This window comes from Hetaerina americana, unplaced genomic scaffold, assembly GCF_022747635.1.
Source record: "Hetaerina americana unplaced genomic scaffold, ioHetAmer1.1.p SCAF_29, whole genome shotgun sequence".
NCBI lineage: Eukaryota > Metazoa > Arthropoda > Insecta > Odonata > Calopterygidae > Hetaerina > Hetaerina americana.
The window spans coordinates 495427-515354 of NW_027286863.1; the positions used below are offsets into that span (position 1 = coordinate 495427).

At 37.8% G+C, this 19928-nt stretch overlaps 1 protein-coding gene across 1 annotated transcript in view; it reads left to right on the forward strand.

Moving 5' to 3' along the window:
• The window catches only part of LOC139689933 (protein O-mannosyl-transferase TMTC2-like), a 171240-nt gene that overhangs the window by 143177 nt on the left and 8135 nt on the right, over positions 1–19928 (forward strand). Inside the window, exons 3-10 of the mRNA XM_071587081.1 lie at positions 645–1161; positions 2458–2940; positions 3864–4674; positions 9121–9235; positions 10554–10639; positions 17601–17863; positions 19087–19227; positions 19498–19582. Coding sequence (XP_071443182.1) covers positions 645–1161; positions 2458–2940; positions 3864–4674; positions 9121–9235; positions 10554–10639; positions 17601–17863; positions 19087–19227; positions 19498–19582 — 2501 coding nt within the window. The remainder of the gene's footprint in view (positions 1–644; positions 1162–2457; positions 2941–3863; positions 4675–9120; positions 9236–10553; positions 10640–17600; positions 17864–19086; positions 19228–19497; positions 19583–19928) is intronic.

Consider the following 19928-nt stretch of genomic DNA (forward strand, 5'->3'; position numbering starts at 1 on the left):
ACCAGGATTTATGCTAAACATAGATTAAAAATAAGAGACTCACTTAAGGGTGAAACTAGAAACCATAAACCAAATCACACAATCCTTCAGGAATACCATGTAATTTAATATTTTTCCACTTCAATCAAATTCATTGATTTGCTTTTTCATTTCTTCAAACATAAATGTGGGCAGACACAATGCATCTCAATGCACAGAAAAATTCAAAACCTTGCAAAAACGTGATATGAATCATCAGGTTTTCATTGCCTGTAACAATTTATGGGCCCATAAATACTGAACTCCAAACCTGGATTTCAAACCAAAAAGAATTTTCTTTTGAGGTATCAGATTGCCGAAATGAAATCAAATGAGATGTTTACTTGGATAAATAAACATTTCCATTCATATTCTTTGCAAGTGTATAATCAAGTTAATGAGATATAAAATTAAGGACGTGAAAGACAGAAATTGAGAAGCTCTAAGAGCAAGATATTCACCGATAGTATAATGGTGATGCCATTAGGAAAAAAAATATTAGCTAGTGTAAAATAAAATGGCATATTTTAGAAATATTCAATATAATTTGCATCTTTTCACTGAAATACTGCGAAAGAAACCCTTTGATCTAAATAAGATCTCACTTCTCCCACTTTTTTGATTAGCCGAGCTATCCTGACGAATGATGATCTTCTCCCGAGCACACCCCTAACTGCCCTTCTGGAGCATGACTTCTGGGGAAGACCTATTTGGCACGCTGGGTCTCACAAGTCCTACAGACCCCTCGCCGTTCTGACCTTGCGCCTTAATGCAGCCTTGGCCGGAGGGTCCTTGAAGCCTGGGCCTTTGCACTTGGGCAATGCACTTCTGCACGCAATGGTGACAGCCCTTCTCACACACTTTGCCGCCCTCTTACTGCTGGTTAACCAGAAAGTTTGTCCCAAAAATGCCACCAGCAGTCCCCAGAACAAGGTCTCAGACCGGAGGGGAGGAAAAATGCAGACTTCTGGGAACAATGGTGGCATAAGCAGCGATGCCCTCTCCAGTGTGCAACATTGGAAGTCAGATGCATCAGGTCCATCTGTACATGAGAGATCCCAGGATTTAGAGCTATCCAGGTCGTCAGCCGCCACTCCAATCCACAGGCAGAGAACATCATCCACATCATCTTCATCCTCAATGGTGAGTGGAGTTGTCAAGAACATTTATTGCATGTATGATGCACTTTGATGAAGTGACCGATTCTTCAGCCTCAACATCAAGACATACTATACTCTTTAAATTTGTGCTGTCAAACATTTATGAACGTTACTCTTCACATTATTTTGCACAACTTATAATATTTATTTTTATTTATTTATTTATTTATTTATTCAGTATAAGTCCGAAAACAGCACATTCTGGCCTTTACATCGAACTATTAACAACGATAACAATGATCACATTTACAAACACCCAAGCCCTAGGTGGAGGAAAACTCACCCAGGCGGGAATCGAACCTGCGACCCTTGGAATAGCAGCCGAGGACGTTACCCCGCCACCACCGGGGTCGGCAAATACGAAAAATATAAATACGAAAATCGAATTTTAAAAGTACTGTCAATTTTTAAGATTTTTTAATTATTCAGACAAGATTTAATTAAACAAGAGTTCTAAACGAAGTGATATTATTTGTAATGATGGATTTTATAGACATACATATTAAAGGAATGCAGATTGTCTTCCAAATCCAATCAGGCCATTCCTAATGTAGAATATGACACTTATTCAGAAAAATGCATTGGTAATGTTTTGCACTGGAGAGTTTCATTGGGAAAAAAATACCTCTCACCATTCAACTTAGCCCCTGATGTCGCATTGTCCTGTAATTTTTGTAGCATCAGTCGTTTGAAAATATTTTTGATTCGGTCCATACCTACATCATGTTTTCAATTCATGAATGCAGTAAACTTTAAAATAAAAAATCCTATTCAGAAATACTTTTTTCATTATTTTGAATGCTAAAATCCTTTTGCATATTTTTTATGTCTGGGAGGATTTTGCTACAGAGCTTTTCAAACAAGCAGATTTCTCTCCTGCCTTAATCGGTTTTGAAAATAATTTTCAGCAAATGAAATGCAGAGAATGGATGTGACTTTCAAATTCGGTTTAGGATGTATTTGTTGCTACGTGAGTTTAAGGACATTTGGCAACAGGTGCTGTTAATTGTCTTTTAGTTGATGACACCTGTAAAAACAAATACATGTCAAAATTTCAGAGATAATTCGACCTCGGCTTGTAACTATCTGCATAGTGATTATCCATTGACGGGAGTGAATTATGAATTTCTTCATGCTGTGTCACCTCCATTTCAGAAAAATTATTTATATTTTTATTTCATAAGATCTACTTATCTGATGGCATTATTTGTAGCCCTTCATTATTCCTTGTAGAAAGAATCAAAACATCTGCAGCACATGTCTCATCCATTTATTTCAGGAGGACCGTCAGGGTGTTGGTGTTGGCGGAGACCAGGGATTCTGCAATCAGGCTGGAGTGATGCTCACTGGTTTGCTTTTTGCTTGCCATCCTGTGCACACAGAGGCAGTTTGTGGCCTGGTGGGCCGTGCTGACATTGCTGCATCCCTCTTTTCCCTCCTGGCTCTCATGGCTTACCGTCGTCATGCCATAGAACGTGATTCTAAACCCTCTCAGGGCGGTATTTGTAGCTCAACTGCCATCAGTGTGGCCTGCCTTGGTCTCTCCGTGCTATTTGGTGTGGCTGCAATGCTGTCTAAGGAACATGGCCTCGCTGCCCTGCCCTTGTGTCTCACCTACGATGCCCTAGTTCATTGTAGGTGCAGTCCTATGACTAAGTTTCTCCGGAAGTGCCTACGCTCCTCAAAGACTTGTAGCATCCCAGGATTGTTCTCATCAAGTCAGCAAACCAGGTCTCATGGACCGCAGGAACACTCCCCAACGGTTAGTGCTTTAAATACATTGCACTATCGCCTAAGTGCTAACTCCTTCATAGTGCAATGAAAAACCAAGTTATGCTTTTCGATTTCAATGATGATAAATGCTGAGACAAATTATAACTGACTGCATATAATAATATTCCTGGTCCATTAAGCATTGGCTCTAATGAGAAAAGTTCCCTTAAATGTGATAATATTTCATCAATATCAAGCAGCCAGCATGTTCACACATCAAAGCTTCAAACTTTGGATATGGTATGGTTCTATTGAGGTCTTTGCACATGTGCTACAAATACAATGCTAATACAGTTGAAACTTATGCATACAATTCATAAATATGCAGGAATAACCTGGCATTTAATTTTTTTAATGCTTTAAATCAAGGGCTACTTAAATTTTTCTGTTAATCATGAGAAACTTTCAATGAAAAAAATATTATCAGCAATGATTCCCTTGATTTATGATCTATTTGGATTATTTCTTAAATGAGAGAATTCAACCTCAGTAGTATTATACCTCAATTAGAAAGAACTCATTCTTAATGCTCTCTCTCTCAGTTGAAAAATACCAGAAAGAACTAGGATGTGAGCTTTTATTCCACCCAGGGGGATTTTTATATTGTGTTTTCAGTATATATTCTTATAACTGAGAGCTGACTTACAATCTAAAAACTGCATGAACTATTCCATAGAGTTCATTCGTTATTTTTTATTTGGACCCATCTGTTCTCATGGAGGCTTGAAAATATGAATTACAGAGATAGAAAGAGGTTATATCTATTTCACCCATTCAATAAAAATATACAAAAAGATTGATCAAGGTTGATGGACTTTTCTTAAAGATATTTCATCTAGAATGTTTCATATTTGAAAAAGTAGCATACATTCCTTTTCCATATATTGCCTAATGTTCATATTCCTTTTGCAGAAGTCCTGTCTGAAACTGAATTCCCAAGCTGATAGTCCAGGTGGAGGGTTTTACCAGAGCTTTGTCCTCGTGTGCATCGCCACCTCATTGCTGCTGGCAGTCAGATGTGCAGCCCTCGCTGGGAGCTTGCCCACCTTCTCCTCAGCCGACAACCCAGCCTCTCGCTCCACCTCCACCTTGGTCCGAACCCTCACCTTCCTCTACCTGCCGGCACTCAACATGAAGCTCCTGCTCTGCCCCACAACACTCAGTTTCGACTGGTCAATGGATGCAGTGCCCCTTGTGAAGTCCATTGCAGACAGAAGAAATATCGCTTCCCTTGCATTGTACTTGTGTTTGGCTTACATTTTGCTCAGATTGATCTTCTCTGCCATCCCCCTGATACACTGCCTTGGGTATTGGAGGACCAAAGCCAACAATCTGCCAAAGAGAAGGAAGGGAAGTGTCTCCAGTCAGTGTTTTGAATCTTCCTCAGATGCTCCAATCACCCTGTTTGCTATGTCAATGATAATTCTGCCATTCCTCCCCAGTACTAATTTGATAGCTTATGTGGGATTCGTGATTGCAGAAAGAGTGCTTTATGCCCCATCGATGGGATACTGTTTGCTGTTGGGGCTAGGGTTCAGTCACCTCTTGAGGGCTACCACAATACCTCCCTTAAAGTGTTGGGGTTGTGTGCCGAAGGTTGCTATTGTGTGCAGTGCCATCCTACTTTTGATTGCATTCACTACTCATACAGTGATGAGAAGCATGGACTGGAGAGATGAAGAGAGTCTATATCGATCTGGGATCAAGGTTAATCCAGCTAAAGGTAAGTTTCAATGAAATAACTTCAAACAGCTAAATTGTTTAGGCATGCTAAAAAAATATAGACCCTCACCCACTTTCCAGTATTTTACTGTTAAAAACAAAACCTATACTCTTCATAAAATATCCAATGAATTGGTATCACTAAAACTATTCCATTAGATTATTAAACTTACAATTTTTAACAAAAAATAAAACCATGTATTCAGGGTTTATCAGCCAAAATTTAACTTATATTATTATATTGAAAATGACTTGGTCTTAGAGTTACATTTTTCAGACTCAAAATATATAATTACCTCCACTGATAAAATATTTACTCAATAGAATTCTTCTATCAATCCTTTCTAGAATATTTAATGCTTACACTGTTGGAATAATTACTGCCACTGATGGAGCTCTGATGATCTCTAGAGCTAGGCTGGAGGGAGCATTCACAGTTTCTACTGATATGTTCACCCATACCAGATAGTTCAAAGGCTAGGAGCCAGACAAAAGGTAGTCCACACAGCATCCAATCCTCAGAAAGGTAGCTAGCTACTAAGGGGTTTGATCCCGGTGTAGTGGTGTCACATTAAAATTTATTGAGGAAGGCAACGGAAAACCAAATCAATTAAATATCTCATACCACTATCATAGATCAGGGCATGAGATATGACAACTACAAGATTCAGCCCATTGGTCCATGTGCCAGACCTGGTGGTGGGAGAGGCTAGCTTCCTAAGTCATCATCTCACAAAATCATTGCAAAGGGAAATAGACGGCACCAGCACAGAAGAGGACCAACCACTAGGAATAGTCAGAGAAATTTTAAAATATAAAGCGAGAAATGGAGAGAAAAAATTTAGATATTTTAGCATTGTGCGAGATGAGATGGAAGGATAAATGGGATGGATGGAGCAATAGCTATAGAGTATTTTACAGCGGACAGGAAGATATTCAGCAAGGTGTGGATGTTGTACAGAACAAAAAGATCTGAATAAGGATTGTAAACATAAAGTCATTGAGTTGTAGAATATTATTAGGAAAGTAAAATCTAAACCAATAAGACTGAACATTGTACTGGTCTACATGCCCCCCAAGCAATCATTAGGAGCAAAAGTAGAGAGGGTATATGATTAATTAGAAGAAGTAATTGCAGGTGTTCCTCAAACAGAATATTTGATAGTGATGGGGCATTGAAACGTGGTGGTCAGGAGGTAGCAATGTAGGGGAATATTGTTTATTAATTAGGAATGGCCATGGAGAGAAAGCAATAGAGCTCTGCAAAAGATGGTGTTTAATCAAGCATAATAGACACTTGGTTTAAGCACCACAATAGGTGTGGGCATGCATGGAAAATACCAGGGTATGCAGAAAGACATCAGTGAGACTATATTTAGGTGCAGATTTAGGGACAGCATGATTAATTAGCAAAGTTTCCCAGAGCAGATGTCTATCCAGATCATAACTGATTACTAAATAAGTGTGATGAAAAGGACAAGAGGACTTCTTACAGCCTCTTTTTAGATAGACTATAAAAAAACCATAAACACAGTAATCAACCCGAAGGTCGGTTTGGTAGGGGATGGTAAAGTTACCCTAGCCCTACACGACATGTGAAATTTACACATCAGGGTAGGGGGGCCAGTTCCTTTCCCTGTGAGGGTTATGGTTTCCCAGGAAGTCCTGGTACCCAAAAAATCACATAACTTGGGTGGAGCTTCAGGTGCCCAGAGACTTGCCCGGGAATCAAACCCAGGACCCTCTGGTTGGTAGTCCAACGCTCAACCCCCTGGACTACCACGACCCACAGATTGACTATATTAAGCAATATTTCCTTAAGCCGGAAAGTTTGATGCCAAATTCAAGATGAAAAAACAAGGAAGATTGATGAGGAAATGTAGAAGCATAAACCAGAAAGCAGAATCAGCTGACTAAAGAGAAAATGATGGGCGAGGACAGGGAGCTGGGTAATATAGAAGAAAAATGGTATCATATCATAAAATGGATGGAGAAAGTGGCATTTGAAACTATAGGAAAAGGGTAATAAAACCATGAAATATTGACAAGAAGACTAGAAAGATAGATGAGAGAAGAAAATGTCAAAATCCAAATACAGAGTCAGGAAGAGGAAAGTGTCAAGAATACACTGAGAAGGAAATCAATGATGCAAAAGAATTTTGGTTGGAAGGATCAGTGCAGGGATATGAAAAGTTTACAAAGGAAGGATAAAAACTGTGCATAATACAGGATAGTGAAAGATCTATCAGGAAATATGGAGGACAAATCTCTGCAAACAATGACAGTTTTTTTCAAATTTTCAGAAAAATTGCCGATTCAACCTGGAAGGTCAAAGGGAGATGGAAGGAATATGTAGAGGAACTATATGTTAAAGACATTAGGCCATCAGAAAGGACATCAAGGGAATTCAAATCAAAGAGGCATTTGAGATACATAACACTTGAGCAGAACTACTAAGAGAAATCATGAGAGGAAGATCACGGGCTAATTCAAAGCATTTCTGAGGGAGAAACTGGGCAGGGAGACTTCATCAGATCAGTATTAGTTCCTTTTTCAGAAGGGATATGCAGCCATATGTGAGGACTGGAGGACAATTAGTTCAATTTTTTGAACAGCTACAGTGGTCCTTGAATCATCAAGAAGAGAATAGAGAGAAGGAAAAATGATTACTTGGATGATGTTCAATTTTGGGTTCAGGTAGGGGAGAGGTACACATGACATTATTGCAGTAATGAGGTCACTGTTAGAGAGGAGTATAGAATGCAGACAGGATGTATATATCTGTTTTGTAGATTACAAGAAGGCTTGATAGAGTGAACTGGGCAGAATGAAAGAATGCGTTGCAGAAAAAGGGAGTAGGTGGGTTGGATAGGTGATTTGTAACCTGCACACGTGCCAAACTGCTTGGGTGCAAGTGACAGATGGAGAGTCAGGCAATTTTAGCGAGAGAAGTAAGACACCAGAGTCCTTTATCACCTGCAGTGTTCGACGCACATGTGGAGGCAATCGTTTAAGGCAATCGGAAGTGGAGATAGGAATGAATGTCATGGGGGAATCCATAAAATCAGTTAGGTTTGCAGATGATCAAGCTTCAGTCATATCATTCAACCAAGGGGTTGCAAAACATTGCTGAGTGCCTTGGAAAAGCAGTGCATTAAGTGTGGGACAAGAATAAATGTAAGCAAAACAAAGGTTATTCAGTTTTTGAGAAATAGGAAGGCTAAGTTAAACATTAAAATAGGAGTTCATAAAACCAGGTGGAACAGCTCACCTATCTTGGTAATGTTCTGGGCCAAAATGATCAAAGTAAATACGGTACAAATAGAGAATAATTACATCAGGTAAAAAATTTTTTAAGGGGGGAAGGAACTTATGACAGGGACACTGAGTAAGGATATTAAGAAAGGGCTTGTCAAAACTGATATATTTTTTGGCGAGGAAACATGGCCATTAGAGTAAGACGATAAGTGTTGATTGGAGGCTTTTGGAATGTGTGTGGAGAAGAATGGAAATGAGGGAACTGTCAGGAAGGAAGTCAAACATGGTAGTCCTAGGCAAGGTGAAAAGGGAGGAGAAGGGATTGCTGGGAGAAATCATGAGGGGGCAGGAAGGATGGATGCAGAGAATTTTGATTGGTGATGGGATGTTGAACATTGTTATAGAGGGAATTGAATGTCAGGCACACTAGTAAGGGGCAGGAATAGAAATGTTGGAGAGCATGAAGGGATGAAGGAATTATTCAGAGTTGAAGATGGGCTCATTGCGGGGTCAGATATCAGGTTGCATTTTGTTTGGAGAGGCAAGGAAATGTATGGTTGAGTAGCTGTATAGGTTCTACCCATCAAAATCCAACCTTAACTGTTTAATAATAATATAAGTTCTCCTTAGTTGTATAGCTATATATACTCAGTTACATTGTAACATAATACTCCTTATTTATAGAACTAAGGAGTTTTTCTTCATGTGTGACAGATGGTAAAATGTGATAACTTTTTTTCATTTCAAACTCACTCGGCAATAAATCTATTAGCAAAAAAATAAGGATTACATAATATAAATTTGAACACAGTAGGTGTATATAGTATCATTCTTTCATCATACCATATTTTTTATCAAATATTTTCAATATAAAATTTAAACTTTAAAAATTCTGATTTTTTTATTTCTTCACCTTCATTGACTAATGCGAAGATATTAATCTAAAACCATGTGTATTTAATATTTAAAATAGTTTTGTGATCTTGGCTTTGTAAAATATACTAAAATATCTGATAATTACAGTAGGGATGACAAACGACAAAGGTTTTGAATGGGGAGTTTTGGGATATAGCCATATAGGAAGGTTGAAGACAGCTCCTTTTCTATTTTTCTAATTTTTAGTAATAAAAATCTAATACTTTAAAAAACTTCAGACCCTGGGAAGTAATGAGCCCTTATTTTTTAACAGCTTATGGAAACCTGGGAAATGTCCTGAGCACTCGAGGGAGAACCACTGAAGCAGAAAAAGCTTACAGACTGGCATTACTTCACCGACCAAATATGGCTGATGCACATTTTAACTTGTAAGACATTCATATAGCACTTCTAAGATATATGTATAAGTTTTAATTGATACTATTTATTGCACAGTAATGTTGAAAGGGCTATCTAAGGAGAAGAAATTATTTTTCATCATTGTATCGTAAATGTAAAGTAGCAACAGTGTTGTGAATGATTCGGGAAATTCTAAATTTCTACACCATTTCCTTGCTCATGTGAAACTATGTGAAGAATAGATTAGTTATTACCAATAAGTTCTAGTCATATTCAATTGTTCCCGCTAGTCATTTGGTCAAAATATTCCATCTGCAAACTTTTGCACATTATATTTCTATGAGAACTACCCGACTTGCACATTCAAGCTTGAAGCTCTCACCCACCCACCCGCCCATCACTAAATCCATCCTAATTCTTCCCAATTGATGACGCAATAGGTATCGTCAAGATTGCACGAGAATTAGAAAAGCCTGTAATATTCCTCGAGTGAATCACTCATTGGGAACTAAGGAATTAAGTCAACATGATTGTTTGATAGTTTTTAAATCAAAAGGATAAATATGAGATAATATATAATTGAATAACCAAACTTTTGCAAGCTTGAAGATGGCATGCTAAAACAATTTTAGGTCAAAGGTGTGAACACCATAGACCAATGGACACCAAAATAATGTAGATTCCCATTTCTAACCATACAAGGATGGTAAGAATGTCACTAGAATTTTGGTTATGGTTAAAAAGCTGGCCTCAAGAGTTAAAAGCAGTGTGTGTTCAAGACCAAGCACTAGATGAGTAAGTAAATTCGCTTTGTCCCATTAAGGCTGTACTCTACAAAAATTGTGTATGACCACCTGAATATCAGCACACTTTGGGAAGGACAGGGTGATCCAATGGATGAAATGTATCTTTGCGTGGGAACGAACATCAGTGGACTTCACTCCAGAGTCAAATGTTAAGTGAAACTAAACACCCAAAGCCTATTTGATTGTAAAAGATATTTTGTCAAGCAATATAGTGCAAAGCACGATTTTGTCCCATTTCAGTAATTCCCATCACGTTAATTTTATTAGTGAGCGTGGTTTTTTGGCAAAAATAGTAATTTATTAATTCGGCACTTTGTAAAAAATAAAGAGGTCCACTTCTAATGAGAGTTCTCATGTTGGCAATGTGTACAAACTTGTGCAGTGCAAATATGTTACATAGCGATCTAACCCAAAACATGTGTACTCAATAAGGACTGAAACTTAGAATAAGTGATTTTACGACTTAAGTCAGAATTAGTTATGGCAGATTTCTACCGCGTGTACACATATGGCGTTTAGCATTTTCATTATCTTATTTCAGAGGACTTCTGCTGCAAAACAAAGGAGAGCTGAAAGAAGCCATTGAATGCTACAAGAGAGCTGTGCAATTTAGACCAAGTCTTGCAGGTAAGTCTACTAGGAAAAGTATTATTATTAAGTAATCCACCAGTTAAGGTAGGTTTGGATGGACACAACCACCAAATAAATATCTCCTGACAAAATGAAACCCAATATCCTGCTCCACATCGAGTCCTTCTTCATCTACGAGGTCTTGCCAATAAATAAGCAAACTGGTGCAATCTGGCAGCCATGATGAGGACTAGTGGTGGTGCTGGGATCCAATGAGCCGTTTGTGCTTGGTGGATATTGTCAAGCTGTGAGTATGGTGCCAGTTATGTCATTTTCTATTGTCCTTGTTTTCATTAGGTGTCAAAAATGGAAATTGAAAAAATCACAGAGCAAGCAAGGAATGAGAATTAATTTTTGTGGTGAAGTGCGGTAAAAGTTATCAAGAAATTACTGAAATGTTGACAGCTGTTTAGGGTGGTAATGCTCTGTTAAGAGAAAAAACGCTCTTCAAATGGAGTGAGCGTTATAAAGATGGCCGACATGATGGCACGGATGATGCAAGGAGGCCGGGACGACCTTTAACCACTTGTGTTGGCGACAACATTGATCGTGTGCGGTCCCTTGACCTTACCGATCGCCAAAAAACTGTCCGAATGATAGATGATGAACTGAATTTAGGAAAATCAACAGTGCACACTATTTTAACCGAACATGATGGATGGATCCTTCACCATGACAATGCACCTGCACATTCAGCATTGATTGGTCGCCAGTTTCTGACCAAAAATTCAATCTCCATCCTTGTTCATCCTCCTTATTTGCCAGATCTCACCCCCTGTGACTTTTTCCTATTCCCGAAATGGAAAAAGGTGATGAGGGGATATTACTGGGAAGATGTGGGCACAATAAAGCAAGAAATGATGAGGAAACTAAAAACCCTATCTGCCGAGGACTTCCAAGGGTGCTTTAAACAATGGAAAAAAAGATGGAATAAGTGCATAGCAACGAATGGAGAGGATTTTGAAGGGGACAAAATCTATGTGGACTAAATTGTGCAAAATAAAAGTTTTTATAACCTCAGTTCGCGTATTTGTCGGACAGACCTAGTATGCCCCCTTCCTTCCTCCCTTCATCCCATCCAACATCCCTATTTCTTCCTATTCCTGCACTTTCCTCATTTGCCCAACATTCTACCCAACATTACAATCTTCAACAACTCACTGCCAATCAATATTTATTTATTTAATAATTACGTTGCAATTAGGCAATTTTCCTGGTGGAAACGGCAACGTTTGATCAATGATCACTCTTACAACGAAAATACATACATACATGCACTAGAAAAAAAAAGGAGACAAAATATTCTCACATACAATGACACTTCCACATCACATCCAAAATGCCATCCACATCACCTACAAATAATAACTAACATGAAGTTTATCACCCAGTGGCTGCTTTACATTTATTCTTAACACTCCTAAAATTGGATGGAAGGGGCTCAAATAAACCTCCAGGCAACTGGTTTCAATCAACAATAGTTCTATTTAAAAAAGAGTGTCTTTTTTCTTATTTGTTTTCTTCATTCTTATTTTTATTTTGACCCTCTGGTCTTTTTTCCATTAAAGTTAGGCTTTTCTATCTCCTTCCATAAATCTTCCCACTCAATACGCCCTTCATCTATTTTTCCTGCCTCATGATTTCTCAAAACAATCCTCTAGCCTAGGCCAGCATATCTAGCATTTCCTCATTTGTTTTCCTTTTGGTCCATTTAACCTTCTCCATTCTTCTCCCAACCAACATTGCAAAAGCCCCACCTGCTCTAGTTTTGGTAAACTGCTTTGCCAGCTCAATTTTTTACCCTCCTATGTTAAAATTGAGCTTAGCCATTTTTTCTGCAACATTACATAACTTTTGTTTTATTAATATTTATTCTCACCCCATATTTACCACACTGAATGTCCAAATCACTCAGCAATGCTTGCAACCCCTTGGCTAAATGACAAACTAAAGCTTGGTCATCAGCAAGCCTAACTGATTTTACGAATTCTGCACCCACTTTCCTTCCTACCTCCAGTTCTTCCCATGCCTCTTTAATCATTTCCTCTGCATACAGGTTGAACAGCATCGGTGTTAATGGGCAACCCTGCCTTACACCTCTTCCTAACACTGCCCATCCGGACTCCCACTCGTACCTGAGAAGTCTGAGAACTGTAAAGGGTGCGGATTAGCCTCCCTTCCCTCCAAACTATTCCTTTCTTCTGCAATATACTCATTGGTTTTCCCAATTCACTCTATCAAATGCTTTTTCAAAATCTACAAAACAGGCCATTACATCCTAATTGTATTCTACATTCCTCTCGATTAGTGATATCATTACTGCAATGGCATCACGTGTGCCTCTCCCTTTCCTAAACCCAAACTGATCATCCCCTAAGTAATCATTTGCCCTACTCTCTATCCTTTTGTTTATGATCCTGAGAAAAACTTTAGTTGCGCGCGATATCAAAATTAGTGTTCTCTAGTCCTCACATGATGCAGCCTTTACCTTTTTTGGAATACGAACTAACACTGGTCTCACAAAGTCTTCCGGCCAGACTCCTTCCTCATAAATACTACTAATCAGCCCATATAGCCTCTTCCTCCCACATTTTCCTAAACATTTCAGTAGTTCCGTAGGAATGTTATCCACCCCCATGGCCTTATTTAGTTTCATCTCCCTTAAGGCCCTTTCTATCTCATCGTCGAGTATACCTGGACCTAAGCTATCTTCCTCTATGTCATGTTCCTCCTCTATGTCTAACATTGTTGGTCTAAGCTCTTTACTATACAGTTCTTCTATATATTCCTGCCATCTACCTTGGATCTTTCCGGTGTCAACTATTATCTTACCCACCTTATCTCTAACTGCTAGCATAGATCTTCCCCACACTCCTACATCCTACATCTTACTTCCCCATAAAGATTTAACTTTGCTGCACAGCGCAACAATTTCACCCTTCCTCTGCAAACTTTCAATATCCACTTACTGCGTCTTCCACCATGCTTCTTTTGCTTTATTCGTTGCCTGCCTCAATTTATTATTTAACTCTTTGTACTTCATTTTTCCTAATTCTGTGTTTACTGTCTTCTATGTTCTTCTCTCATCTATCTATCTAATCATCTCATCCATGATAGAAGGTTTTCTTGTCCTTTTCCCATTAACAGTTCCTATTGTTTCTTTCGTGGCTTTTGATATCCCTTAATTGATATATTTCCATTTTTCTTCAATAGTACTCTGCTCTTGCCCTCATTCATGATTTTCTTTACCACCTGCTGATACTCCTTCCTTTTCAATCCATTTAATGCTTCTACATTCCATTTTCTAACCCGCCGCCCCTGCCTTATATTTTTGAAACGGATGCTACATTTCATAACAGCTAAATTGTGCTCAGAGTCTGCATCAACTCCTGTGGAACGTAAATAAATGTCCTAAATGTGTTTCTAACAGAATATAATCTGACTGATACCTTTCTGAGTCACCTGGCATTTTCCATGTATACCTACGCCTTCTGTGATGTCTAAAGATGTTGGTGATGACTAACCCCTCTCTCCTGCAGAATACAATTGCTTTCTCCCCGCGGTCATTCCTCGTGCCTAAACCGTAGTCCCCCACCTCATCACCATCTCTTCCTTCGCCTACCGTCGCATTCCAATCCCCCATCACTATCAAATGTTTTCCTGTAAGAACACATGCAATTATGTCCTCTTAACTGATCGTATATCCTATCGAATTCTTCTTCTTTATGATTTCTTTGTGGCATGTATACCCGAACAATGACCAAGTTCATTGGTTCTGCTTTTATCTCTACAAGTAATATTCTATCTGTTGCTTGTTGTGTTTACTATGCCTCTTCCTACCTCTTTGTTCAACATGGATGCTAAATTTAAACTCAAATAAATGCAATACTCTAGTTCTCTCCCTAAAAAAATCTCCTCTTACGTTTAACTATAAAATTAATTCAGTTCCTCTGAATCGTGTTGCTTCTGTCAAGGATCTTGGTGTATTAACTGATCGCAAACTAAATTTCTCAGGTCATATCAAAGCAGTTAAATGCAAAGCCATGTCTCTTCTAGGTCTACTTTACCGCTATACAGAAATAAAAGATGTACAATCTCTAACCGCATATTTCTCAACCATTATCTTACCATTAATTACCTACTGCTCCCCTATATGGTCCATGTCTGCCCTATCTAACCTTAATACCCTTAACACGATAACAAATTTTTTCAGTAAAATTGTCAAGTACAGAGTCCCCTATCTTCGGGACTCGCCCACTGAATCACTTCTTTCCTCGCTCTCGATTTGTAATCTCTCCACTCTACGTCTACAATCCGATTTAAAACTCATGCATAACACCCTTAACTCCATTAACGACTGCCCTGAACTAATTTCCCTTATCAATTTCAGAGTTCCCCCCCGAGTTACCCGCGATCACTCTTCATTCCACCAACCCGTTCCCAGATTGTCCCTCACCAAACGTTCCCTTTTCTTCCGTCTCCCCGCTTTACTGAATTCCCTTCCCGAAAGCATTGACCCCCTCTCACTCCCAGCCAACACATTTATAAACCTTTCTCTGACACATCTCTCACACCTCCCTCAATAGTATAGCCTTGTTGATGTTTGTATGTTTGTGTCCTTATATGTTGCTGTTATACGTGTCACTATAAATTGGCAATCCTGCTGTATGTGCACAATTTTTACTAAATAAATAAATAAATAAGGCCTCATTGGCTGTCATCCCCACCACTGTATATTACTATGTAACTATCACTCCAGTAATAACCGCTATCCTTCCATCTCACCTCGCATAGACCTAAAATATCTATGCTTACTCATTCCATTTCTTGCTTTATATTCTCTAATTTTCCTGTCCTCAACATTGTCCTAGGTAATTTGGTGTTCTTATTCTGTGTCTTCTGTACTGCTGTTGTCAGTTTTCCTTTGCAAGGGTTTCATGGGATGACTACCGCGGAAGCCTTGCCTCCCCCGCTGCCGGGCACAACGCACGGCCCATTAGGCCAAGCCCCGTAGTTGCCAGGACTCAACATCTCTGTTTTGTCCCTCATTTAAATCTTGGGAATGATAATTGAGGTGGTTTCCCATTGCTTTCCTCAGTAGTGTTTTTAATGTGACACCAACACTCAATGGCTGCCCCATTGGGTCAGATGCCTTTGCAGCCACCTCACTGAGGAACTGACACTTCGTGGACTACCTTTCGCTGGCTCATAACCTACAACCTATGTGGCATGGGTGACCACCCAACTAGGAGCAATTATCATTGCTCCCACCTGAACAGCTCTAGGGGTTATTGGAACTCACCAGCCCTTCCACCACATCAAGGTTGTAATCCTTAGGAGGGGTTTGAAAAGAATGAAGGACCCAAATTGGCTAGGTATTAACATTCACATTTGGGAAATAATATTTAATATTTTAAAAATATCCCTGACGGCAAAGATATTTTCCAAATTATCAGGGTTAAAATTTTCCCTTGCTCCCTCAAATATCCTTCCCACTCAATGTACCCTTGATTGCAAGTTTTCCTTCCCTTAACTATTGTTTGCTAAATATCTATCTGAAGCACTTGGCTGATAAAACAGTAAATTTCATGCTCTAGATCTGATAGAGTGAAAATATCTTCTTTTGGTTCACTCTCTAATTATAAAATAATTATAAATTGACAGCAATTGATATCCGTTTAAATGATTTACATAATCACATCCAAATGCAAAATATAGTAAAACAACATTTTTTACTTTATTTCATGATTTATTGTCAATATTGTAATGATAATAGCATTTCTGGAATGATTATTTGAAAGTTTACTTTGAAGGAAAGAAGATACTGAAGCAATCAACTTTATCTTATTTAAAAATTGAGTATTAGGAAACGAGAGGGATTTAAAAATCTTTTATAATAATTATTAAGCATTAATGCAAGTACTTGCAAGATAACAGTGACAATATGGACACACTCTTTTGACATATATATTATACTTTAACAGCATAGACCACATACTGATTGAAAGATCATATCCATGAATAGTTAGAAATTTATACACAGATGTACAAAGAGTTCCTTACACTGGCGAATATTTGTTAAAAGCACAAAATGCAGTACAAAAACGCTATAAAAATACATTATTGTTGCAGTCACTAAAACTGGATTCATTAAAGAGATTAGGCCTTTCCAGGCATTCATTCCCTAGACTCACCATCAGTCCCTCCATTCTCAAAAAGAAAGAAATAGGTGGGAAATACACAAATAAATATGGTGAATCAAAATCTGCCAATGAAACTTGTCAATTACATAAAATAGCTAAACAGAAAAATACTGAGGCCATTGTATAAGATCTAGGATGGATGCTCAGGAATAAGGCCTTAATTAAGGACTTGAAGTGAGCCCAAATAGTTCTCTGCAGAGATTTCTCATTGAATGACATAAAAGTATGTGACCTATCTTTTGATCATCCAAGGCTACTCAAATGTTTTTTATAAAGCATATACCAAAGTACCAGTTTCAAAATATTCTGACATAAACTTCATTTGCATGCCTGCATCACACTTAGATAGCATTGCCTGAGGTAAACTTTCTTTGGGGTATGAGGATTTATTTCATGATCCTAACACCTATCATGGAATATTAGACGTGTTAAGATGATAAACATGTCTAATAGATATTCTCGATTTCTTCTGATTATTAAAATCGCTTGAAATGGGAAGTTCAGTAGGCTTGGTAAGTAAAAAACTCATGAACTAATTCAAAACTGACCCACGGGTTGAATGTCCTGTTGGCACATAATCGGTTGTCCATGGTAGAGTTTGTGGTAACTTTGTCCCCACTGAATCCTCTCAAGAAATTTTCAAAATACTAAAAATGAATGAACTGCTAAGAGCAATGGAAGAGCTTAACTTAGCGATTCATCAACTTTAATATACAACAGAAATTTTTTTGAGAAAAATCATGCTCTCATTACAGTGGCCCACTTAAATATGGGTTTGAGCATGGTGAGAGTGGGTAACTGGGAGGAAGGCATGGAAAGGCTTCGGCTCCTGACTGAGAGGGGAGGAGAGAAGGTTGGAGATGCTTCCCTCCTCAAGGACCCGAGAGCACACCAAGCAGCCCTGGCATCTGCTCGCTTCCATTTGGGACGCCTGCTTGCTCAAAGAGGGCATCTTACAGAAGCTTTGGAAACACTACAGGATGCCCTACATCGAATGCCCCCTCATTATTCACCCCAGGTACCAATTGCATCCAAATGTACAGAAAAACTCATATTGCACCAGTTGTCCTATGCACATGTATGTTGCATCTGGTGCAATATATATATATATATATATATATATATATATATATATATATATATATATATATATATATATATATATATATATATATATATATATATATATATATATATATATATATATATATATATATATATATATATATATATATACAGAAACAGATATAAGGAAAAGGGATAGGAACACATATAAAGGACAAACACAATAAAGGTGGGGAAGGCGGAATCGAACAGATCACAAGAGTAAAAATATTTCCTTGACCGGGACTCGAACCTCGGATCTTTCCACTTGCTGGGCGGATGCTCTTAACCACTTGAGCTATCGAGGAAACGTCAGCTCAAGTGGTTAAGAGCATCCGCCCAGCAAGTGGAAAGATCCGAGGTTCGAGTCCCGGTCAAGGAAATATTTTTACTCTTGTGATCTGTTCGATTCCGCCTTCCCCACCTTTATTGTATTAGTCCTTTATATGTGTTCCTATCCCTTTTCCTTATATCTGTTTCTGTATATATGAGTATTTATTCGCCGTTTGGTGGGATTTCGTGTTTGAATGTATATATATATATATATATATATATATATATATATATATATATATATATGTATATATATATATATATATATATATATATATATATATATATGTATATATATATATATGTATATATATATATATATATATATATATATATATATATATATATATATATATGTATATATATATATATGTATATATATATATATATATATATATATATATATATATATATATATATATGTGTGTGTGTGTATGTATATATATATATATTTCATATTCATATGCTGTTATTACTAAAAAAACTGCAACTGCAAAAACCAAATAGAAATTATACATGGGTGAGATTTGTTTAACGTATTACAGTCGTGAAAATGGCTGTCGATGATTGGCAATAGATTCATATTTCAGGGATAAATCTGACTGTTGATGGTAGTGGTAGTAAACATTAAGCATACTTATAGCCGTAGAATAAGAATATACAGAATAAGAATATACAGAATAAGAATATAGCGTCACTGCTTTGCTATGCCAGTTCTGTCTTGCTGTTTTCAATAATTTCCAGGTTTAAAAATTTTCTAGCATCTTTAGTTTTCCACTGAAACTGCCCCGTATCTTTTCCCAGTCACTCCTGAATATGCTGGGTGAAGTACATCGCCAACTAGGGCAGGAGGATGCTGCTGAGGAATGGTTCCGTGCCTCATTGCAATCAAAGCCAGATCATATTCCTGCGCATTTGACTTATGCTCGTCTATTGGCTGATAACGTGAGTACCACCAAAAGAATTCCATTAACTCTCAGCATTGTAAACATGAATTCGTACTTCTGAAAGTTTCTAAGATTTAAGAAAATCATGCATCATAGTCAGAATTGCACTTCCTAAATGTGGAACAAAGAAATAAAGCCAACGGAGTAAATATTGGCACCATTATAACATTACGTAAGTGAATATAAAATCATAAGGATATTGGTTTTCTTTCACTGGGCACAGTAATTCACTCATATCCATCTACTAACAAAGCAAATTTTATTTCAGAAAACGCGAATCCCTGAAGCCGAAAAGCAGTATTTAAAAGCATTGCACATAGCTCCACGTGATGTATCAGCCCTTCACCAATATGGTATGTGAGAGGTGATGTGGATGGAAATAAGATGAAAATTTCAATTCATAATTTAAAGGAAGCAATTTTTTTGGATTCAGTCATGATGTTGTGGAAGCTGATTGATTCATAGCAAATAATAATGCACTATTCCACTCTTAATAAAATGTTACTCTTAGCATTACTATACCCATTAACAATTTTGAATTGAAACTTGCAACCATCAAGAACAATGCCATCAAAATCGGCTGCAGTGAAAATTGTTACCAACTTAATAGGAATAAAAAGAAAAAAATCAGGTCATTTGCTTAAGTTCATCACTTCGAAGGGATTTCGGCTAAGGATACAGGCAAGTGGGTAAAAATCC